Source organism: Macaca mulatta, chromosome 6 (genome assembly GCF_049350105.2).
Source record: "Macaca mulatta isolate MMU2019108-1 chromosome 6, T2T-MMU8v2.0, whole genome shotgun sequence".
NCBI classification, from domain to species: domain Eukaryota; kingdom Metazoa; phylum Chordata; class Mammalia; order Primates; family Cercopithecidae; genus Macaca; species Macaca mulatta.
In genome coordinates, this window is record NC_133411.1 from 140,446,980 (window position 1) to 140,472,909 (window position 25,930).

General features: G+C 36.0%; 1 protein-coding gene across 6 annotated transcripts in view; it reads right to left on the reverse strand.

Annotated features, from left to right (window-relative positions):
- Window positions 1-25,930, reverse strand: part of RAPGEF6 (Rap guanine nucleotide exchange factor 6) — a 215,647-nt gene that overhangs the window by 111,858 nt on the left and 77,859 nt on the right. For all 6 annotated transcript variants that reach the window (XM_078005143.1, XM_001101427.5, XM_002804506.4 and 3 more), the window contains one exon: window positions 18,873-19,016. In XM_078005143.1, coding sequence (XP_077861269.1) covers window positions 18,873-19,016 — 144 coding nt within the window. The remainder of the gene's footprint in view (window positions 1-18,872; window positions 19,017-25,930) is intronic.

The window sequence follows — 25,930 nt, forward strand, 5'->3', positions numbered from 1 at the left end:
CAAACAAACAACAGCTGGAAGAGAATGTTAACCTTGCAAGTAATCAGGGAAATAAAAACTAAAACAAATACTTTTTTCCCCATCAAATTGGCAAAAAGCAAGTCTGATAATACAAAATGCAGGAAAGACTATGGAGGAAAACAATATTCTCACAAACTGCTAATGGGAGTATGAACTGGTATAACCATTTTGGACAACAATTTGAGGAGTAGCCACTTTGGGGAGCAAATGTTTTAAAACATATCTATCTTATGACTCAATATTCCACTTAGGGTACCTACTCTTAAGATCACTCTGGAAGGACAGAAGGTGAAATAGAAGAAAATGGTACACACAAGAGATAGGAGACACTAGTTGAAGCACAAGACGATGGAGGCCTTACAAAATTAAAAGTAAGCCACCAGAATTGTAAGATAGCTTCTAGGGGCCGGGAGCAATGGCTCATGCCTGTAATCCCCGCACTTTGGGAGGCTGAGGTGAGTGGATCATTTGAGGTCAGGAGTTCAAGATCAGCCTGGTCAACATGGTGAAACTCCACCTCCACTAAAAATACAAAAATTAGCCGGGTGTGGTGGCGGGTGCCTGTAGTCTCAGCTACTCAGGAGGCTGAGACAGGAGAATCGCTTGAACCCAGGAGGTGGAGGTTGCAGTGAGTAGAGATTACGCCACTGCACTCCAGCCTGGGCAACAGAGTGAGACTCTGTCCAAAAAAAAAAAAAAAAAAAAATCTCACAACTGAAGACAAATGAAAATTTTCAGCTTGAGAGAATACTCTAAAAGTGTCCATAGGGGAACAAAAATTAGGCAATCCAGGGCAAAACTTCATGGCATCAAGGATAAAAATAATAATAATAATAAGGATAAAACAAAAACTGGACACAGTGGCTCATGCCTGTAATCCTAGCACTTTGGGAGGCCAAGGCATGAGGACTGCCTGAGTCCAGGAGTTTGAGACCAGATTGGGCAAGATGGAGAGACCTTGTCTCTACAAAAAAACTAGAAAATTGACCAGGGATGGTGGTGTGCATCTGTGGTCCCAGCTGTGTGGGAGGCTGAGGTGGGAGGATCCCCTGAGTCCACAAGTTCAAGGCTGCAGTGAGCCATGATCACACCACTGCCCTCCAGCCTGGGCAACAGAGCAGGGCCTTGTCTCTCTCTCTCTTTTTTTTTTTTCCTGTCCACCCAGGCTAGAGTGCAGAGTCACAATCTCAGCTCAGTGCAACCTCTGCCTCCTGGATTTAAGCAATTCTCCCACCTCAACCTCCCAAGTAGCGGGCACTACAGACGTATGGCAGCATACCTGGCTAATTTTCGTTTTTTTTTTTTTTTTTGAGACGGAGTTTCACTCTTGTTGCCCAGGCTGGAGTGCAATGGTGTGATCTCTGCTCACAGCAACCTTCGCCTCCTGGGTTCAAGCCATTATCCTGCCTCAACCTCCGAAGTAGCTGGGATTACAGGCATCCGCCACCATGCCAGCTAATTTTGTATTTTTAGTAGACACACGGTTTCTCCATGTTGCTCAGGCTGGTCTCAAATTCCAGACCTCAGGTGATCTGCCCGCCTCGGCCTCCCAAAGTGCTGGGATAACAGGTATGAGCCACCGTGCCCGGCCTAATTTTTGTATTTTTAATAGAGATGGGGTTTCACCATGCTGGCCAAGCTGGAGGACCACGTCTCTTTTTTTTTAAAAAAAAAAAAAAAAAAAAAAAAAAAAAAAAAAGAAGTAGTAAAATAACAAACACATAACTAACTACTAACAAAAGTTATTAACAAAGGAAAAAAAATTATAATGAGCTCAGACTTCTCATCAGCAACATTGGAGGCCAGAACACAGTGTAGTAACTTTTTCAAAGTGCTAAAGGAAAAAGACTTTGGATTTATTATTTTGTATTCAACTAAACAATTATGTTAAGAGTAAATATAAAGGAAGGCATTTATGATTCATTCTTCCCCAACCCCCAACAGAACCGTGCTAATAAGACTATTTTAGCAAGAAAATTAATGAATTCAGAAGTAGTAAAATGCAAGTACATAGTAGCATAGGCAAAAACACATGAATAAAAATAAAACCAGTAAAATGTACAGAAAATGAAAAGAAGTATAAAAAAATTCTAAGCTTTATGTGTTTAATTGCAATCCAGAGTCAAAATTCCATCAACAGTAACATGCCAGAAGAGGGACAGAGACATATACTCTTACAAATACTTGATTTACACAGTAGAGTACCAATCCAGAATCCTGTTCATATAATGTTTGCTGGCATTTCGTGAAATCTTGGAAGCTGATTTTGAAATTTTCTTTGACTCTTCCGTATTTGTTAAATCTGGGATCGAAAGTTGGCTATCAGCACTCCAAAGGCTACTTTATTTTGCTGGTTACCTTAAAAAACAACCCCTATATCTCATTCTTAATTTTCTTTAAAGTTTTTTTTTTACATAGTCTCACTCACTTGCTTTCTACAAGTGGTTTAAAGCTTTGTAGTATAGTGCAGCTATTAAGCATCAGCAATGCTTGACCATATAGGTGTCATTTTCACTAAAAAGGCCATTTAAGCCCTAGCCAGATAATAGCACAAATATACTGTGTACCTAGGCTTCTTTTCATCTCAATCAGCTGTTTGCCAAATGGACAGTGAATTTAAATGTCTTTCCAGAAGCTGCCTTTAAGAAAGATATGCAGTGAGCTAGGCCAGATAAAACAGAAAAAGAGACCATGATGCTATCATAGCATTTCTTCCTTAGTCACCATCAACAGGACAACCTTGAAACAAAGACATGATTTCAGACCATACTAAGAAGTGCCTCTATTGTGCCTGTCTATATGCAAGAGAACCATAAAAAATCTTAATATATTAAATGTTACAATTTAAATGTTTTGAAAAAACATTGTTTTATAATACATACATGAGACAGGAAAGATAACTTGAGTGGCATCAAATTATAGACTATATAAACAGTCACTGTGTATAATAAAACTTACTGAATTAGAGCATATATTTTCCTACAACCTAGCCTGGAACGTTGCGTAGCACTTTGCTTTTTTGTGAGTTACTATGTTTATTTAAAAATGACAAGTATGATAGATGACCTTAAATAGTCTCCAGCTGCTAATGGTTTAACTATACTGAAAATACTTAGAATCATTATTTAAATATTTTAACATAATTGATTTTCATGAGTATTTTCTTCATATTATTTCACTGCTTAAGAATTATCAACTAATCTTTGTAAAATAGCACAATTCAACTGTAAAATAGCACAATTCAATCATAATTTATCTGACAGCATATTAATGAAACATGTCATATAATCTAGAAATTAGACTAACATACCTAAATACATCAGCCATTTAAGAAAATGAAGCAAGTTAGAGTATGATCACTGATAAGTACAGCAATAGCCATAATCAAAAAATAATTCAGTCTGAAGAGAGTACATCTCAAACGCACTGCAATTTAAGTCTATAGATTTAAAAGGCACCTTTCAAATCTTCTTAGAGGTCACATTAGAATGTTTTAGATATTTAAATTTAAAAACAAAATGGCAATGAGAAAGAACTACTTTGTAGTTCTTATTTTTAAAGTTTAGAAAATATAACAGCGCAATAAAGCTCATTTACAATTCAAAATAAAATTTAATAACTGGATTAAATCAATTGCTAAGAAAATAATAATTACTTACTTTGGAGGCCCATGGTTGAAGACAATTGGCATAACAGCGAACAAGAAAAGCCATTTCCTAGGCTGGAAAGGGTAGTTTCCTTTTCAAACCAGAGCCACAGTGATGAGTATGGTGATAAAATTCTGTTAAGTTTCTTTTTACAAATTACACACCACTGCAGTGTTTATATAAAGGCAGCCTCTCCAAACCCCTTTTAAAACTGAAATCAGGAGCTTTCAGTGAAGTATTATTCTAAATTAAAACGTTGACTTTAACAAGCAAATCACAGTAAATGAAGATGTTTACAATTCTGGCTCAGAATATTCAAACATATACATGCGGCCTCAGGCACCTGACACAGACACGCAGAGTGGTAGCACAACAGTTAATACAGTATCAATCAAAGCAAACCAGGCAACATGCACCAAATCTGTGTTCCTGGATTCCGTGAAACCTTTCCTCTCTGTGATATAGCTTTGTCTTTTCTTCAACTTATTTCATTCTGTAGAACAAGCACTCAGTGATTCTTCTGCATCAAAAGCAAACATTGTATCCTGAAGATTAAAGTTTCTTCTTTATATTCTTAACCACCAGAGGTTAAAAAAAAAAACCACCACCACCACCACCAACAACAAAAAAAACGTTGAGCAAATGGCAGTTAGATGACATATGCTGTAACAGGTTTGTCCTGTAGAATGCCTAAGAATCTCCAAAATTGTAATTATTTTCTCTATTCACATGCACTGTTTACAGCTCTGCAGCACTGCTTCTTATTCTAATGCATCAGTAAAACAGCACTGTTGATGTAAGTCTGGCTTTTCTGGTTAAACATTTTTATATAATACGGTACAAAACCACTATATCTTCTGCTAAAGCAAGACTGAATGTTACTGTCTTAATTCCTACAGTCCTTGCCTGTTTCAAAGCAGCTCCCTAAGGAGAAGCTCCTATTGATTCTATGCTCTGCAGTAAGATGAAATATCTAATAAGAAGGAAAGAGAGTGGGAGGAGAATAGAGCTAAAAGGATGACATCACCTGTACAGAAAGCCTCCAGAAACTGCATTAGATCAATTGGCTACTGTATCTGCAGATGTAGCCCAAAGAGCAATTTATTGAACACACACACACACACACACCCCCACCCACACCCACCCCATCCTCCCTTCCATGAGACACGTCAGCAAGCTAAATTCTTTAAGAAAAAAATTGGCTTGAACACCCTTTTGACTTCACAGTTTTAAAAATCCATTTTGATTTTTAATTCTGTACATTGATACACAGCTATATTTGGGAAGCCATATTTCCTATTATTATTCAAATATAATACAGTATTGTCCTGCCAAGGTAAAATTATAAGCTTTGATAAGATACCATTGCATTCCAAATAAAGAAGGCAGCCTAGGTTCTCAGATGTCACATGTATTTGTTAACAAGGGGTTTCTGCTTGCAAAATTTGCTATTTATCGAATAACTGTTCTGAAAGATACAAACTTCAGGATCACTCTAAATTAACATTAAGAATATGCAAACTAGTACTAAGATTTGTAGGTAGATAGTAAATTTAAATGGAAACAATAGAATTTCATTTTGCAAAGGGAAGCTGGAAAAAAATCACATGTACACCAATAGTTGGAGCACGCACCAACTCCTTTGAGAAAGAATAATGTGCACAACATGGTACTTTCCTGTAGCCCAATGCTCAATTCCTAGAAAAAGACAAGAAGCCAGCAAAAGTAACTCAGAAGAAATCAAAGAAAATGATTAAACCTGCTTCCACAGTGTGGACTAAAAAAAATTGCCCCATTTTTCTATAGAAATTACAGAAAAAGATTTTAATTTTGCCACACCCTCTTCCATCTGAAAACACAATACCACTAGTACCCATCCTTGTTCTTCATGCTTCTGCTACAAGGCACTAGATACTCCAACTAAGCTTGTGATGGTTGCTCCTAATGGCCAAAGTAAGATAGTTCCCAAGAGTAAAATATAGTTATACCCCCAGGCAGCAAAATTATGAGAAAAACAATCAGTGAACAAATCAAAGCAATAGAATTATTTTGCTTTATTCACCAAACACTTTTATTTTGGGGAAAATGGGATGTGCAACATAACAGGACATGTTACCTGGGAGACAGGTATTTTAACAAAGGACTCCACTGACTGCAGAAGAAACATCTTGTTGTTAGGCACACAAAAAATAAGTTCTTCAATATTTTTGAGAAAAGTCTGAGTCACTTTCTGAACAACACTATGCTGCCAATCTGAATTACGCTGCTACTTATAAAACTAGAATTTAAGTTAAACTAAGTATAATTTTGAACAAAGACAAGTTATGGTTTCAAAATATGTAATTATTTAGATTTTCATAAAGTTTTAAAGAATGTTTTTCTGCCAAAATTCCAAAAGACACAATACCAAAATACACAATACCTGCATTTAAATATAAAATTAAATTTCACAAATGCAAACAAGCATGACTAGTTTTCTAAACATAAAACATGGAATATTTATACAGGTTGATTTTTTTTTTTTCTGGTTTAATTCAACCATACGTGAGTTGGAATTCCACTTGATACTTAATATTGTACCTTAATTAAAATCAAACATTAATCATTCTTTAAAATAGAAAAATGATAGTAGGTACTTTGTATGTACATGAAGACAAACTCACTAAAGATAAAATTTCTAAAAGATGAGTATTTTACACATAAATATCAGTAGCAAGATTCAAGAATACTAAGAATTTCAACACCAGACAGTAATTATATTCATGTATAGTACCAACAGAATATATTATAGCCAAATCAAAAAGCAAAATTTTAATGCACACCTTTCCCCCTTTTTATAAATCATGCTGATCAACACACAAAGAAGGACCTCAAGCTGGGCAAGGGACGCAGCCATCTCTTAGCTGCTTTAAAAAACTGCTGCCCAGAGTGAGAAATGTAATCCACTAGTGCCATATGTTAGACCTACTGTAGTAAACACCAACTCAGTAAAGGAACAAAACTCTCTTTTCCTTTAGTTTGACTTGTAAGTGAAGATGACATCATCCTTTACCAATCATCTCATAGTATCTTCGATTCCAGGGAACTGTATAGTGAACCTATCATGCGAAATCTCCCTGTGTAACAATACCAAGAAAAGAAACAGGCCAAATTCCATACTCAACATGGGGATCCACCAGCATTCTGATGAAATAATGACTTTGCCTTTTAACTACTGAATGAAGAAATAAACATCCTTTGAAGAGAATAGTAATTTATCAAATAACTAAAATAAATGACTAGGTAAATAACCTATTTTTCATTTGCATCACTTTTAGAATTTTATCACGATCTCATCTCATTATCTTATCAATTCAAATGAATTAAATGCAGCAAAGGAGAATGTCCTGATCTACATATTGTCTAGGAATCACTACCAGACAGCCACTTATGAACACATTTCCCCTGCATATGAAATGCCATGATGCTAACCCCTATTAATGAAATCTTTAGCTTTAGAAAGGTCTTTTGCACTACTATAAAATAGAGCAATGTATGTTGACTTTCCAAAGATTCAAATCATGATGAAATACTTTTATAAAAGTGTAAATGCCATGTAGTTATTAAAATTTATGTTAACTGTGCATATTATTTATAAACAAAAATACAAACTGAAATACTTGAAATCATATTGTTTAGAAAGCCAAAGATAAGGTTCTGATAGTTACTAAACTAACCGTAAACATATCTTTTATGTCAATATGTGACAACACTGAAAAGAAGGACAGGGAAAGGTTACCATAGATGAAGGTAAGCCATAAGAGGATATACATTCTAGGCATTATGAAAAACAAACAAAACTAATGATAACAAAAACTGGATTTATACTAACCCAGGCATTTTATTTACTTAGTACATTAATAGAATTTATTCCCAATCTGCAGTGAAATATTATAATCACAATTTAGAGAAGTCAAACTCCAAAGAAGTTAAAGAACAAAAGAAAAATTCTGCAGTTTTACAAAATAAAGAGTACACTTATTTCTGCATTTTAGTTGTATTTGGTTTTTGAAATATAAACTTAAATTGTACTGATTTACAGAGTGAAAACACTTTAAGTCTTTTGGAAAATAAATGAATAAATGACTGCAATGGTCATAGGTAACATACAAGCCCTTTCAAAGGATCATAACAATCTTTTCCACCCCTTTCCCTCCATGTTTAACATGAACATCTGAAACGCATCTTTGCAGTTATCAGACAGTTAACTCTAATTACTAGTGCCCCTCAGGACTTCTGCTTTCAAACTGCATACCTATTCCTCAGCCTTCATGAAGGAGGCGAGGCAAGAGTACCAGCATTCTTTTATTCTCTTGTAAGAAACAGTGTGCTTCAGCATACTGTCATATATATATCCACTAACTGATCACTCCCATTTTTGTTGAAAATCTGTCACAGCCACCAGCTGGACACACATGCACTATGAAATATGATCCATCCTTAGGGAGTAATAGAGGAAGAAAAACCAAGAAGGAGAGAGAAACTGTCATCATCAACCAAGGTGATGTAAGCTTCTATAATTAGAATCAGTGAAATTGAAAGAACAATAAAAGGCACCACTATGCTTCTGCTTTCCCTCTAGGCTGTGTATCAAGAATCTTCACACCTGCACAAAAGGATACACTTTGTATACAGTTACTCAAGTATATGCAAACCTAAAGTTTCAAACAGCATATTAATTTTCTTCAAAAACAGAGCAACACATATAAATGACAAAAAATGAACTCTCATTTAAAACCATCTTTGAATTACTGGGTTCCTTTGTATCCCTTGTTCATAAAGATAACCATTACAACCCTTCTCTACTTTTAAATACTACATTTTCTAGCACTGTAAAAGCCACATACACAACATAGCACAGTTACTAAACACATACCAAATCAAACTAAACAACAGTCAGCATTAATTTGTTTGCTACGTCTGAGTAATTGTTACTCCCCTTCCAACTGGAACACCGTCATAATCATTGTCTAGACCACTGGTATACCCTAATATCTGAGTTGCTTTAAACAATTATCAAAAGAGCCTTCTTCAGCAATTACTCCATAAAATATTTCAAGTATGATAAAAAGTCTTTCTAATTCTGGTTCCCTGGGCAAATCTGTCTGAATTAGTGTCACACCATTAAGGGAGGAAGAACTGCCCCAGACAACCAGAGGGGCATGCCCTGCTCTCCTCCTCTCAGTACTCAAGAATTTTATACATAGTGAATAATAAAGACAATTTTAAAATGCCTATTTAAAAGTTACCAATATTTATGTAGAAACTTAAAATAATTTTCATACCTTTAACACAGTAATTTCTGTAACTCTATCCTAAGGAAATAATCAGAGTCGTGTACAGATTTTTCCCTAAAAGCTGTTTGTGATGGCAGAAAAATTGGAAGCTACGTGAGAATACTTCATTACACTCTTATAGTATTATATTAATATTGAAAATAATGTTTTGGAAAAAGTTTAACTGCATGAGAAACACAAACACAAGGATACATAACTAAACATTCAGCATCACCTAAATTAATTATTTAAATTAATAAAAAGATACATAGTCAGCCCTCTGTGTCCATGGGTTCTGTACCTGCAGATTCAAAAAACTGCAGACCAAAAATATTTTGGGAAAATTCCATTAAAAATAATAGTAGAGGTTGGGGGTGGTGGTGATTACTTCTATAATCCCAACAGTTTGGGAGGCCGAGGCAGGCTATTGCTTGAGCCCAGGAGTTCAACACCAACCTGGAAAACATGATGAAACCCCGTCTCTACAAAAAAAAAAAACAAAGTTAGCTGGGCTTAGAGGCATGTACTTGTAATCCCAGCTACTCAGGAGGCTGAGGTGAGAGGATCCCTTAAGTTGGGAGGTCAACGCTGCAATGAACTGTGATCGTTCCACTGCATTCTAGCCTGGCTGACAGCGAGACCCTGTCTCAAATAAAACCCAAAAAACCAAAAATAAAAAACCCACTACAACAATAAAAAAAAATTACAAATTTCAGTATAACAACTATTTACACCACATTTACACTGTATTAGGTATTATAAGTAATCTAGAAATGATTCAAAATACAGTCATGCATTGCTTAACAACTGGGGTACATTCTGAGAAATGTGTCATTAGGCAATTTCATCCTTGGGCAAACATCACAGAGTGTAGCTACACAAACCTAGACAGTATAGCCTACTATACACTAAGGCTACATGGTATAGCCTATGGTTCTCAGGCTATGAACCTGCTCAGCATGTTACTCTACTGAATACTGCAGGCAACTGTAACACAATGTTAAGTATTTGTGTATCTAAACACAGAAAACGTACAGTAAAAACAGGTAGGAAAATCTGACGTCATTTATGTGGTCTGTCATTACTCAACGCATAACTATATATGTAAGGATGTGCATAGATTACACAAAAATACTACAGCATTTTATAAAAGGGACTCAAACATCCTCAGATTTTAGTATCTGCAGAGGGTCCTGAAACCAAGCCCTCATGGATACTTAGGGACCATGGTACACTAAAAAAAATGTGACAGTAGCTATCTCCAGTTTTAAGGATGATAGCAAATTCGTTTCCTTCTTCATACTCTTCTATATATTTTACATTTCTACAATAAGCATTTCTTCACAAAATTAAAAAAAAAACTGCTCTAACTTAGCTTTTGTCCTAGTTTTAGTTGTATCACTTCTATGCTTTTTCTCTATTTGTGGACTCAATACCTTCTAACTAGGTACAAAAACCTATCAAGAATTCCGTATTATTTCCTAGAAGATAAATGAGGAGAATTCTCCTAAAGGATATTAGATACTCGTGAACAAAAACAGAAAGTCCTCTTTTGTTTTTATGGTAGAAAGAACCACAAAGAATATACACCTGTTCAGAGTATTCTGGGTTGTAAATAAGGGAGAAGGGAAGCAATATTGAAAAGCTGAAGATTCTTAGAGGTGGGGCTCCAAATTTCTCAGTAGTAGTGTGATCAGCACTCACTGTCTTATATACAAATAGGATTATCAAAGATCCCATTTGCAAACTTCCTGAGTTTAGAAGTAACAAAAATCTGTTCATTCATTATTTCATTCTGAAATTACTTATGAAATACCATATTAAAAACAATCAGGATTTATCAAGCCCACAAATACAAAATAAAGTTCACAATGTTAACAAGTTTCTTCATCAAACACTGACTTTCACTTAAACAGCTCAAATTCTAAATTCTCCTGATGATTGATGCAACAATAGTGCTTACACCTCCTTTAGTTTGACTTGAATAAATGTTTAAACTTCTTGCTTATTGGTGCTCCATGAAGAGACCTCAGCAATCACATCTTTGTACCAAAGTCCTCCAGTTTCTCATGAGGAGGTGGGGGCATGGACCTATTTCTTACTATAGGAATGGCTTGATGAATAAGACACACACACACAAACACACACACACTCCATAAAAGCAAAACACACTTGCAATAATACCTTAAGAGGTCACAGCCATGGTCAAGTAAAAGCATCCAGACATTTTTCAGCATATCACCACAAAGGTGGTAAGTGATGTGGTGTCCTAATAATCACCTTTTATTGAGCTGCATTGACAAATGTACATTAACTCTCTAAACATACTCTGAATCTAAACAAAACATGGAGCACTGAAAGAGAATGGAGAACATGATATAATCAAGGAATAGCAATGAGAAAGAACTGCCTGCTACATTAGTAATGTGTGAGCTTAAAATGAAAAAGTAGATTCTAGTGTGTCATATCATCCTTCTACCCACTATATAAACCCAGAACAAAAGACTAGATGGAAAGAAAATACATAAAGAAGACTCAGCGAAGGGAAACCCTTCAAATTAAAAACCCCAATCTATAATGCTGCCGTGGAAATCCTTCTTTGCAAATGTTCTTTTAGGAAGGGCTGGCTGGCTCCATGGCTGTGCAGACGCTACGCTGAAGAAAGAGAGGAAGACTAACACCTTATTCTGTCCCTGAGAATATAAAAATTCCCTAAGCAACATAGAGAACAAGAAATTAAAAAAATTATGATGTAGTCTAGTAAGGAACTTGAGATCTAGTTAATAAGACAACAAACATATAACCAACACTCATACAGACACACTGTTGGTTATTTAAAAATACAGCAGATGGCTGGATGCAGAAGCTCATTTTGTCTATGATCCCAGTGTTCTGGGAGGCTGCAGTGATTAGACTACGTGAGCCCAGGAGTTTGAGACTAGCCTGGGAAACATAGCAAGACACTGTCTCTACAAAAAATAAAAATACTTAGTTGAGTGTGGTGGCACATGCCTATAGTTCTAGCTACTCAGGAGGCTAAGGCAGGTCGGTCGGGCCCAGGAGTTTGAGCTTATGGTGAACTATGATCACATAACTGCATTTCACAGCTTGAGCAACAGAGTGAAACCCTGTCTCAAAAACAGCAACAAAAAAAATAAACAGTAGCAAAAGGAAGGAGAAATCAAGGAGAAGGACTATAATTTCTTAACTAAAGTACGCAAACACCAACAAAGTTTTTTAAACCTTTGAAGCATGTCCAGATTCATATTTGGCTCAATCATATTTCTATAAAAATGAGCACAAATGAGATCTGATATTCTAGAGAATCAAGTCAAAGAAAGGCACACTTGGTGAAACCAAGATGTTTCATGTTTATTGGTCCTGGTTTAATTTTACCATTTAACTCTACATATGTACCAATATTAAAAATTCAACTCACAGGCCAGGCGTGGTGGTTCATGCCTGTAATTCCAGCACTTTGGGAGGCCAAGATCGCGCCATTACACTCCAGCCTGGGTGACAGTGTGAGACTCCGTCTCAAAAAAATTCAATTCACTACATTTCAAAATGTTTATTGTTACATGCTATTCAAAATGAAATAACGAACATTATATAAAAAATACAGGCATTTAAAACATTCTTAAATAAACTGTTAATTCCATTTTTTGTTATCTCAGAATAGTGCAGAATAATATGGGCACACTTCATGCAAGTACTATCCTACGGGACCAACGAAGAGAAGTGCACTCTATGAACAGGAAATGTCAGAAAAGGCTTCTCTACAGAGGTCATGGATGAATGGACTCTCGGGAGCTGAACGACTTTGTCAGAAGAACATGATAGAAGCCCATTCTGGATAAAAGGAGCAAGTGGCAAGATTCAAAGTGACTCATCAAAGGATAGAATTATATTAGGTAAAGAAGCCATTAAGAGCCTTCCAGGTAAAGAGAACAGGACCAAAAGTAGGGACCTCCAAACATAATGGGGCAGAAAGCTGAAAAAACTGGAGCTAAATAAGAAAAGGATTTATATACCACATACTCTCAAGATTCTTAATTTTTCTTTTTACTTTTTTTTTTTTTCTTTTCTTGTAGAGACAGGGTCTTGCTTTGTTGCACAGCTTGGTTACAAATTCCTGGCTTCAGGTGATTCTTCCATCTTGGCATCTCAAAGTGCTAGAATTAGGTATGAGCCACTCCATTTGGCCTCACAACTTTTAAAAATCACACATAGCACTGGGGATAAAAATGAGTTACATTTATAACATACATAATGTATTTAAAAATTAATACATGTGTTGCTGGCAAAATATTTTGTATTCATTATGATATATACACAAAATCCCCAGAAACTTAAAAGGATAAGATAATAGTATTTTCTTCCCATGTCCTGGAGATTGTTTTGGGCTAAACAAATGGCCTTGCTAACTACTATCAAACAGGCCTACAAGTGATTAATTCCAAAATCAGATTCATCATTTCTAGGCAGACATTCTCCATCTCATTTGATTGGCTTCTAGCTACTCATTCTATACAGTAAAGTGACTCATCCAGTGACTTTCACATAAATTTTGTAACTATTTTTATCTTTTAAGATTGGACAAAGAAATTACTTGTTCAAAGTCAATGATTCTGAGGGTAAATTTTAATTGATTGTTCTAACTTCAAGCTAACTTGATTTAACTTTTCTTACCTTTATTCTCCCTTTGCTCTGATTCTTTAGCTTACTTGTTTACATTTACTTTAATATATTTACACATTTTGGTAAGCACTTTTTACATCCAGGTATGGAATAAATAATAATACTATTTTGTAAGCAATAGGAACAAAGGTTTTTAAAATATTTACAATAATAACAGCAGCAATAGGATGCTATTAACATGACTATTTTTCAGAGCACCAGACACTAGGCAGAGCCCTTTTTATATATTATCTCACTTAATCCTTTTATAAATTTATAAGTTATCTATCAAGACAGACATACAAAGGTCACACAACTTGCCCAAAGTTACACAGGATGCTAAGCAAGCTGACAGAACAGGCACTCTTATTTTCTTTTATACTCTAAGGTTATAATTATGATGGTTGACATCTTCTAGGAGCATCCATTCTGATGAGAGAGATATTTAAATAAACAATTACACTGCAATATAGTATAATTATAATTATACTCAGCATAATGAGTGCTTACAGGCACATAAACAAGACATTATGGGAGTGTAGATATGTGCTTAATCCTTCCCAAGAAAAAAATCAGAGTTCTCCATGAGATGATGTGAAATTAAGTCTTGAGACTTTTGTTAAGAGGACAAAGAAAAAAATACATTTTAAGTAAAAGGAATTGTATATACAAGAGATGTACATAAACACATGGTTTCTTCAAGGGTCAGCAAGCTTGTTCAGTATGGCCAAAAAATAGGAAATACATAGAAAACAGGTAAAAGATAAAGTTGGAGAAGTGAACAAAGTCTAGATTTGTGCTGTCCAACTAGGGACATGTGGTTATTTACTTGTAAATTGTGCTCAATAGCTCAATACTATGGCTAGGTAGCTGCTATCAACTTCGATGGCACAGACATAAAACATTTCCATCATAACAGAAAATTCTATTAAACAGGACTGGTCTAGACTATGAATTTCCTTGCATGCTAGATCACTGGAATTTTTCTGATAACTGGTGGTAGGCCGTAACAGATTTAAGAGTTTAAAACAAGTGACACTGTTAGAGCTTCACTTAGAACGGACAGAAGCAAAATAAATGGACTAGTTACTGGCAAGGGTAAAGGGGAGGATGTAGAAAGCAGGGCTAGCGATAGGGAAACAAGTTCAGAGAGAAGATAAAAAATTTTAAATCAAAGAAACAAACTAATTAAGTAGATATCTTCTGATAAAGAAATTAAACAATGCTTTTCAGGTTTTCTAATTTTTCAAAATCTCCTAAAATGAAACAATACTGCTTTTACAGTGAAAGGTGGCTGGGAGATTTTGAGAGATGCTATTACAACAGTCCTATAAAGAAAAAGGTGAACAGTAAAGAAATGACATGGGCAAATTAAGTGAAAAGCACAAATTCTGAAACACGTGAAAGGAAGAATCTGTAGATATTATTGACTGATTACACTGTGAATACACACACATGTTCTAAAAATTTCAACCACCACCCCCAAGACAGGCAAACCTGGTATTACAATATCCTCATTTTTAGAGGTGAAGCACCAAAGATTTAGATGAACTGTCATCATTCAGTTAGTGAAGCAAGAATTCAAGATAGATGGCTCATCTAAATACTGGACTTTTTATACTAGGCTTGATTACTCATCCTGCTCACTAAATATTGCTCTTCATCACCTTTCTGCTATCTAAATACCAAAGTCATCTGCCTCAAAGATCAAAACTCTGAAATTTCTGAGACTATATGAAGACATTTAAATTTGTTGTAAACTCTAAAAATATTTGAATATTTTACAAAGGAATATGAATATACAAATCACTAATAAGTACATGAAAAGAGGCTCAACACTGTAAATCATCAGGGATATGTAAATTAAAATCAAAATGAGATACCACTATATAACTATTAAAATTTTAAAAAATAATAATAAAATCTGACAATACCAAGTGTTGGTGAGGATGTGGAAACTGTCATTTTCAAAGAACACAAATTATGTAAAATGCAACAGCCACACTAAATAACAATTTTGGTCGTTTCTTATAAAATTAAGCATACATTTGCCATATGACCAGTCACCCACTCCTGGGTATTAACCTAAGAGACATGGAAGTATATGTATCAACAAAGATTTGTACATAAATGTTCATAGTAGCTTTATTTGCAATTGCTCAAAACTGGAACAATGCAAATATTCATAAACTGGCAAACAGAGAAACAAATTGTGGTATATTCATATAATGAAGTAATACTCACCAATAAGAGAGGGGAAAAAACACAATTGATACACACAACAGGGAATGGTCTCAAAATCATTATAGTAAGTGAAAGAAGCCCGCCCCCAAAAAATTCACATTATATGATGCCATTTACATAAAATTCTAGAAACTAAAATTAATCCACAGTGACAGAAAGCAGATAAATGGTTGCTTGAAGATGGGGATTTAGAAAAGATGAATTACAAAGGGAGACAACCCTAAACTTTAGGGTGATGGAAGTAATCATAATCTTGAATATGGTGATGGTTTCAAAAGTTTATTATACATATGTCAAAATTGATCAAAATCAAAATTTCATTAAAAAAATTTATTTTTTTTGAGACAGAGTCTCACTCTGTAGCCCAAGCTGGAGTGCAGTGGCATGACCTTGGCTCACTGCAACCTCCCCCTCCCGGGCTCAAGTGATTCTCCTGCCTCAGCCTCCTGAGTAGCTGGGATTACAGGCAAGTGCTACCACGTCCAGCTATTTTTTGTATTTTTAGTAGAGATGGAGTTTCACCATGTTAGCCAGGCTGGTCTCAAACTCCTCATCTCAAGTGATCCGCCTGCCTTGGCCTCCCAAAGTGCTGGGATTTCAGGCATGAGCCACCGCGCCTGGCCCAAAGTGTGCACTTTAAATACGAGTAATGCATTAACTTTAATAATATCTCAATAAAGTGATAAGAAATTGTATCAAAAAAATTGTTGCAAACTCAAGAGCAATACTCAACAGAGCTTCAAAAATGTTATTACTATTATAGAAGTGCTCATTGTACATTAAAAAAAAGTCACATTAAGATTAGGGTTCATGTTTATACAAAGCAATAAAACGACAAAACTATAAAAATATTTCATATGAATAAATCATCTTTTTCAGTCATTCTAAGAATTTAGTTAGAAAATAATTAAAATACACGCAAAATCTTTAATGCAAACCCTTGTACAAGTTGGGTACTAAAGAATAATTACGATAAACAACAGTAACATCTTTAAATTTTTTTTACCCTTCAACACTCTGGCAAGAAAAAGTAGATGATGGTTTACACATTAAGGGAAAAAACAAACAGACTCAAATTTCCACTGTTGTCTAAAAGAAGAAATGATTCCTCCTGATCTTTTTCTCTCTGAATTGCTGATAACAGAACAAAAGACATAAAGAACCCTATAAAGGCCATTAAACCAATTCTCTTCTTGCTGCTCTCATAAACATGATTAAGATTTTTGCTACATAGCATCCTTACCTAGAACAACTGCCAACATTGTAGGACACTGGCCAGACTCACAGGTGTTACATAATTGGTAGCATTAATTAAAAGTAAATGAAACCTTCAGTACCATATTTTCTAAGTTAACTGAAATATATCCTTTTTAGGAAAAAATGACTCCGTTAATTCAAGAAACAGCACATATACATAACATGACCAAAAAGCTTCTCTAACCCGGTCTCATAGTTAATAAATCAGTTTTGTCTAAAATGAATCAATTTCTCCTTTTCATGATTTGTCAAACTCTTGACAGTACTTAGTAGGATCACCATCTAACACTAGGTATACATGCAAAAATGCCACTATACTTAGCGTTATCAAACAAATGGAATCCATAAGGAGTATGTCTATTGCTCTTTCTGATCCCAGGAAATCAGTATATCTAGAAGATGACAACCCTCAGTACAGAGGAGGGCTAAAAGCAAATGACTCACAAGCATGGCCCACAGTTAATAAAGAAAATATGAAATCTGTCTAGGATTCATGACAGCACACCAAAAAAATGTGAGAAAAGAAGATCCTGAAGTTGAGACTAGAATGAGCAAGCAATCAAAACACACACAACGTATGCACTCTAGCTCATACAAGGAAAACCAAATATTACAATTAAAGATTCATTTATTAATTCTACCTCTTGACATTTTTTCTACAGAAATTAAAATGAGGGCATACATTGCACTTAGCACCTTAATTTTTTAAAAATAAGGAAAAGGCTGGGGACTGTGGCTCATGGCTGTAATCCCAGCAATTTGGGAGGCCGAGGCAGGCAAATCACGAGGTCAGAAGATCGAGACCATCCTGGCTAACATGGTGAAACCCTGTGTGACCAATATCAGAGCTGTCTTAATGCTAACACTTATTCCAGTACAAACAGCTCTCGAAACAATCTTTCTTATTCCTAACACCTAACATGGAATGAGTAAATATCTGTTTATAACAACTGAAAGAACTAAACACATCCTTGGGAATTTCACTATAATCAATCATCCTTTTTATTATTATTTTTAACACATGCAAACAAGAGGAAATGCTCTGTACTAATTGTTTTAATATTCTAGAAATCGTACTTTGGAAATTGGTAACTATGAAACCTCTCCCCTCAAAAATACACATGATTTTTTTAGATTACCCTTATTTCTTGATTTAACTACTTTTCAGTCTAAAAAGAAGCTATTCACAACTACAAAATTAAAGACTTTTGAGGATACAGCTTACTTTTTTTTTTTTTGCAATGGAGTTTTGCTCTTGTTGCACAGGCTGATTGGCTCACTACAACCTCTGCCTCCTGCCTCCTGAGTAGCTGCGACTACAGGCATGCACCACCACACCCAGCTAAATTTTGTATTTTTAGTAGAGATGGGGGTTTCACCATATTGGCCAGGCCAGTCTTGAACTCCTGACCTTGTGATCCGCCCGCCTAGGCCTCCCAAAGTGCTGGGATTACAGGCATGACCCACTGCACCTGGCCTAAGAACTTTTTTCATTATTTAAACAACAACAAAAAAGCAAAAACAGAACTCCGACTGGTAAGAGTATTCCTAACCAATTCTACCAAACAGAAGTATTTAAAAAGATTATATATTTACCAGCCCCAAACTTTTACATACAGAACCCAGCGTGTTATTACCAAAGATACATGTAAAGATACTATATATGAAAATTAAGGAAGATTCATGAAGTGTTCCTAAATATACTCACAGAAAGATAGCTGTTAACCTCCACATCATCAGTAATGGTTTGGCGCTCTCCTTTATAGTTAATTTTCCGAAATCTTCTTCGGGATTGTCTGGCAGGAATTTCTCTTTGTAGAATACTATCTTCATTATCTTTGGCATTCTCTACCTGAAACACATGTTCATATTCCTGATTAAATATCAAATTTTTCCATATTATTGACAGTCTATGGAGTCTTAACAGGCTCATAAGGAAGCTTCATTTACTTCTTATAAAAAACTGCCTCAAGAAAACCGTCTGTATAGCACAACGCTCATGAGTTAAAGATTAAAGGTGGTGTTATTATAAAGATCTGGAGACCACAGTTTCCGTCCAGGAAACAGTCTCTCTTGTGCACATAAACAGTCTCACATAAATATACATCCTCTAAGCAAAGTCACTTACCAGAAATGAAGGCTGTTAACTACACCTACATATTCAATAATTACAACTTCAGAGTTCCTCTAATTACAAAATGCCTGATTATAAACATATTTTACTTAGCAAACAATCCTGGTTATGGTTTTAGTTAACTGTTAAAAAGTAAAACAAGAAAACTTTATGCAATATTCTTTAATTTTCAACTTAATGCATGACAATAGCCACAAGTAAGGCTGGCATCTTCTAAGTAAGAATAATAAAATGGAAAATTAACATTTGTTAGGAGTTTAAAATAGGCCAGCGTGCATACACATTAAGTCCTTAGTTCACACAACAGCCCTGTAAGCAGATATTACTATCTCTACTTTGTAGACAAAGAAAAACCCAAAGATATTAGTGACATTCCAGTCTCACAACAGTGATACTTATTAAAGGTGAGTTGGCAACCTGAGCAACAGAGCAAGACCGCATTTCTACAGGGGTAGAAAAGATAAGCCAGACATGGTGGTGTGCACCTGTAGTACCAGCTACTTAGGAGGCTGAGGTGGGAGGATTGATTGAGCCCAGGAGTTCAAAGCCGCTGTTAGCTATGACTGCACAACTGCACTCCAGCCTGGGCAACAGGACAAAAATCCTGTCTCAAAAAATTAAAAAAAAAATTTTTTTTAAAGTGAGGAGGAATATAGACCTAACTATCTCAACAGCTTATGCCATTGATACAAGACTGCACTGCCTGTCCAATCACAGACTATACCATAATTTTTTAAATTAACTATTTTTATAAAGGTATATTGATATGCGCCAAAAATCTACCTGTATAATTAAGCTCACATCTAATAAATAACAAGTGGTGGTTTTAGTTTTTCCCTATAACTGCTCTTTTTGCTGATGTCAGAGTTCTCGATATTACCAAAAATTTCCTAGGCACCCACCCAAACACAGTGGTGTCCCCTTATCTGAGGGGGATACATTCCAAGATCTCCACTAGATACCTGAAACTGCAGACAGTACCAAATCCTACCTATGCCACGTATTTTTCTGTATTTACAGAACTATGATAAAGTTTAATTTATAAATTAGGCACAGAAGAGATTAATAATAAAATATAATAATATACTGTAATAAAAGTTATGTGGGGGGGCAGGCGCAGTGGCGAGTGCCAGTAGTCCCTGCTACCAGGGAAGCTAGGGCGAAAGGATCACTTGGGCGCAGGAGTTAACATCCAGCCTGGGCAACACAGTAAGACCCTGCCTCTTAAAAAAAAAAAAGTTATGTGAATATGGTCTCTCTTTTTTTTTTTTTTTTTAACTTTTATTTTAAGTTCAGCAGTACAAGCGCAGGTTTATTACGCAGGTAAACTTGTGTCACGGGTTTGTTATACAGATTATTTCAGCACTCAGGTATTAAGCCTAGTGTCTATTAGTTATTTTTCCTGATCCTCTCCCTCCTCCCACCCTCCACCAAAAGGCCCCAGTGTGTGTTGTTCCCCTCTATGCGTCCATGTGTTCTCATCATTTAGCTCCTCTCTCTTTTAACAGTACCACAGTCCTGAAAATGTGGAAAGTGAAACTGCAGATATGGGGGTGTGGGAGACTACTGTATCATATCAACATTCTTAGCACCCCTGCTTGTCTTCCAAATCTTTGGTTCAATTCTCTCTCAGATCGTCAATTCTCTATAAATCCCTCCCATAATGCTCTTTCATTCCCATTACCACCTCTCCTTAATTCAAGTCTTAATCACCTCAGTCCCAAACCACAGCAAGAGGTGATCCTGCTGCTTTAGGCATGTTCCTCTCCAATTCTATCCTGCATGGTCAGACAAATCACCTAGATAATCACCATTTCTCAGGTTTCCTGTTCAAAATGCCACAAGGGACTTCTAATGTTGACACCAAATAAATTTTAAACTCTTACACTTGATATTCAAAGTCATTATAAACTCCATTCCCAAAATGCTTTTATCACCTTATCTTACACGTACAATCCTGGAAAAGCTGCTCCCTTATTTGCTTTCCCACAAAAATTCTAATTAGATACACAAAATTTCCTAATGATTTCTAAGAGCTGATATCTAATCTGTTCTGTTCAGGTGTGAATTCAAGAATAAGTAGCAACCAACTCAATGTGACTATTCCTGTGCCCCTATATATAAATAACTTATACTATGCCAAGTAACTTATTTCTTCAATTTGGGTTATCATACCCATTCTGTCTTCACATGCTATCATTTAGACACTACCTATCTCAACAGCCATCTCTTCCATAATCACAAAAGATATACCACTCCTCAGACTTCGATTGGCTTATTGTGTATACACACCTAGACTTTTCAAAAATGGGACATGTTCTCTACTGCCTTCAGACCTTTACATACGCAGCTGTCACTTCTGGCTAAAAGCCCATTCTGTCTTTGCCAACGTATTTGCCTCCTACCTACATCTTATGACCTAGTTCAACCAATCCCTCCTCTACTCCAGAAAGGTATTACTCCTTCTATAGCACTAAGCATACCAACCTCACTAATAAGATAACAAGTTCTCTAAGGCAGGAACTGTATTATGTAATATTACATTCATCTTTGTTCACCTAATATTCAAGACATTTGCCAAAATGGGTGTTTAACTAAATTTTCCCTTTTGCCTCAAATACATAGGTCCTTGGAATAATGTATAAGGTCCTCAAAAGGTATACACAAGGCCATATACCAGAAACTGTAGCTTATCTCATTTAAGGCTCACAATAACCCTATTACATAGTTACTTTTCCTATTGTATAGGTGGTACAGAGTATCATAAAGTTAATTCACAGGTTGGGAAGGGTGGCTCACGCCTGTAATCCCAGCACTTTGGAAGGTCGAGGCAGGTGAATCATGAGGTCAGGAGTTTAAGACCAGCTCGGCGAAGATGGTGAAACTCCATCTCTACTAAAAACTCCAAAAATTTGCCAGGCACGGTGGCAGGCGCTGTAATCTCAGCTGCTCGGGAGGCTGAGGCAGGAGAACTGCTTGAACCCGGGCGGCAGAGGTTGCAGTGAGCAGAGATCATGTCACTGCACTCAAGCCTGGGTGACAGAGTGAGACTCTGTCTCAAAAAAAAAAAAAAAAGTAAATTCACACAAGTAGGTGAATCAGGACTCAAAACCCAAGTGTGACTAAAAAGTCCAACTTCATATTGCTCTATCCCAAAATATAAAACGGATTATCTACTTTAGGCAAAAGTCCAACATTACATGATTCTTAGGTCTTTTAATATCTACCACTTATTGAGCAATGCAGAGATTTAAACAATAAAGGCTTTACAGAGTAAAAATGAAAGTAAAATAAATTTAGGAAAAGGCTTTCTACGTTTCAAAATCTTGGGAAAAGTACCAAATGCAAAGAAAAATCTAATCATGACTTTTATTCCAGGAATATAAAGAATTAAATGCCCTTAACAAAGTTCCCACTGAATATAACTGAATTGTGGTATTTAAAACATTAAAGCCTGCATGAAAAACAATGTTAAGATTTTTAAAAAATAAAACCACAAACACAACTGAAATGGCACAAAAGGTGCAGAATCCAAAGGCCAAGAATGATATGAAAGCAAAAATACTTGAACTTGGGAAACCAATAAAGTCCTTGATCTACCAGACAGTTTCTGTTAAACTCTAAAGATTTTTCACTCTGATGTTTGTAGGGAGTGAGAGAGACAAGAGATGAAACAAGAGACTCTATCAAAGTTGAGGAATCTAATAGAAACCTACTCATAAAGCTCATCCCAAACAGCTACACCCTCATTACAAGGGTAAGCAAGGTATAAGCAGAAGGGGACAGGAAGAAAACTTGCCTGGCACTGGGAAAAGGGGAAGAGGGGAAGCAACTAAACAAAAAGTGCCTTCCCCTGAGAATTCAAAACCACAAGCCATCCCTCATGCAGATCTGTAGTTTGAATTCATAATACCTCAAGCGTGCAAGTAAACTGAAAGTCATTCAGCACTATTAATATACAATAGCAGAAACAACAAATGCAAAACTTCCTTACAAAAATGCAGGGTTTTTTTTCTTTTTTTGAAATGGAGTTTTGCTCCTGTCACCCAGACTGGTGTGCAATGGTGCAGTCTTGGCCCACTGCAACCTCCACCTCCCAGGTTCAAGTGATTCTCCTGCCCCAGGCTCCCAAGTAGATGTGATTACAGGCATGCACCACCATGCCCAGCTAAATTTTGTATTTTTAGTAGAGATGGCGTTTCACCATGTTGGCCAGGCTGATCTCAAACTCCTGACCTCAGGTGATCCACCCACCTCAGCCTCTCAAAGTGCTGGGATTACAGGTGTGAGCCACCGTACCAGGTCAACAAAAATGCAACTTTAACATAAACCTCAAAGTATTACCGTGCCTAAAGTTCCAAGACATATGAACTCATAGACAAACATAAAAAAAATCCCAGCTACATCAAAATCATGTGAGGAAGCAAGACATAATTAAAAATAATAAACCCCCCAAAAAGCAGAATGACACTTGCAAACACTCCAATATACCGAAAGTATTAGAGAACAGAAAGCCAAAATTTAAAAACTTTCAAACAAAAGAAAACTTGAAAATGAGCCAGAGATGATAAACAGCAACCAAGCAGGTGAGGCTTGACCAGGACAAAAAGCCCTAAGTGCCCTCCTCCCCATTGCCAGGCTAGCAAGCAGTGAGGAACAACCAATAGCAATCTACATTTGCAGGAGAGATGAGAACATGAAGAGACCCTGCTGAAGCACAAGAGCACAGAGAAGGCCTAAAACTGAGTGGAGCAGGAACACTGACTGAGAAAAATCTTCCAGCAAACTCAAGGACAAAGTAACAATAAACAAATTTGAAACCACTGGTGCACTGAAGGCAACCGTAACAGCAAGAGAATCCAAACCTAGCTCAACTCCAGCAGAAATGCGTTCATCTCTAGGCTTAAAAGCCATAGCCCTATACCCAATGCCTAACATTAAATCCAAAATTATAACTCACATAAAAAAGGAAAGGTAAAATAACACAAAACAAAAAACAAAACAAACAAACAAAAAACACTGCCAAGAGACAAAGCAATCAACAGAGCAGTCTACAAAAATCAGAGTGGATCCAGATGCTGGAACTACCAGACAGAATTTCAATCAACTATGATTAAATACGTTATAGGTTCACTGCAAAAGGTACAGACAACACACACAGATGGAGAATTTTAGCAGATAAAAGAAAAATATAAAAGTAAAATGAAAATGTTAGAAAGAAAAGACATAGTAATAGAGATGAAGAATGTCTTTGACATGCTCATTGGCAGACTCAACACAATTGAGTTAAGATCAATGAAATTAAACATAGGACAATAAAATTACCAGAGAGAGAGAGGAAAAGAGTTAAATAAGAAAAATGAAGGAATTGAATGGCATACTAAGATGCAACTAAAAAGGGAGTTAGTATAGTAAACTGGGAAGATAAATCCAGAAGATTTACTCAACATACAGCACAAAGTCATCATGAAGAGGTGAAAAATAAGAAAGCTAAGAATATACAATACAGATGAAAGGTTGAAAAAAAAAGTTCAAGAAAGTGACAGAACAAGACAATATTTAAGGAAAAAAAGAATTTTTGATGCCCAAAGCAGTCCAAAAAATCCAAAACAGGATAATGAAAAACCACGATACCAAATTACAAAGAAAACACAAACAGAAGACTTTTAATGCAGCCAGAGAGAAAAAAGAGATCAGGAAGGCAATTAGATTAACGTCTGACTCCTCAAAAAACAATGAATGTAAAAAAATAGAATGTATTAATTGTGTTAACAAAAAATTATTCTCCTCCTAAAATTGTATTAATGGCAAAACAATCCTCCAAGAATGAAGAAAAATAAAGTTATTTTCAGAGAAAAAAGCAAACAATACCTGAGATACTTAACAACAAAAGATCTTCAGGAAAGAATTTTTAATGGGTGTACTTTAAACATAACACAAGTGTTACCATTAGGACGGTCTCATATACAAGAAAGAATTAAAAGCAAAAAATATTAAATACGTGGTTAAATAGGAATAAATAATGACTGCATAAAACAGTAAGGCAAAATTTACAGAATACACAAAGCTAAAATACTGGACAATAGGAATTACATTTGGATACTAGCATTAAACTCTTATCAGTTTAGCTACTTGTTAGCCTCAGCTGTTTTTAAGTAGGATTTTTTTTTCTTGTTTTTACACATAATCTCACTCTTGTTGCCCAGGCTGGAGTGCAGTGGCACAATCTTGGCTCACTGCAACCTCCACGTCCCGGGTTCAAGTGATTCTCCAGCCTCAGCCTTCCGAGTAGCTAGGATTACAGGTGCCCACCACACCTGGCTAAGTTTTGTATTTTCAGTAGAAATGGGGTTTCACCATGTTGGCCAGGCTGGTCTCGCACTCTTGATCTCAGGTGATCCACCAGCCTTGGACTCCCAAAGTTTTGGACTCCCAAATCTTTGGACTCCCAAAGATTACAGGAGGGAGCCATTGTGCCTGGCCTAAGTAGGAATTTTAAAATAGTCAGAATTAGCACTAAAAGAAGAGACCATTTCTCTAAGAGTATGGTGGGGAGGAGAGGAAGGAAAAAAGAACTTAAAGGAGGGCAAAAAAAAAAAAAGGGGGGGGGGGAAACAAGAACAAATACAAAG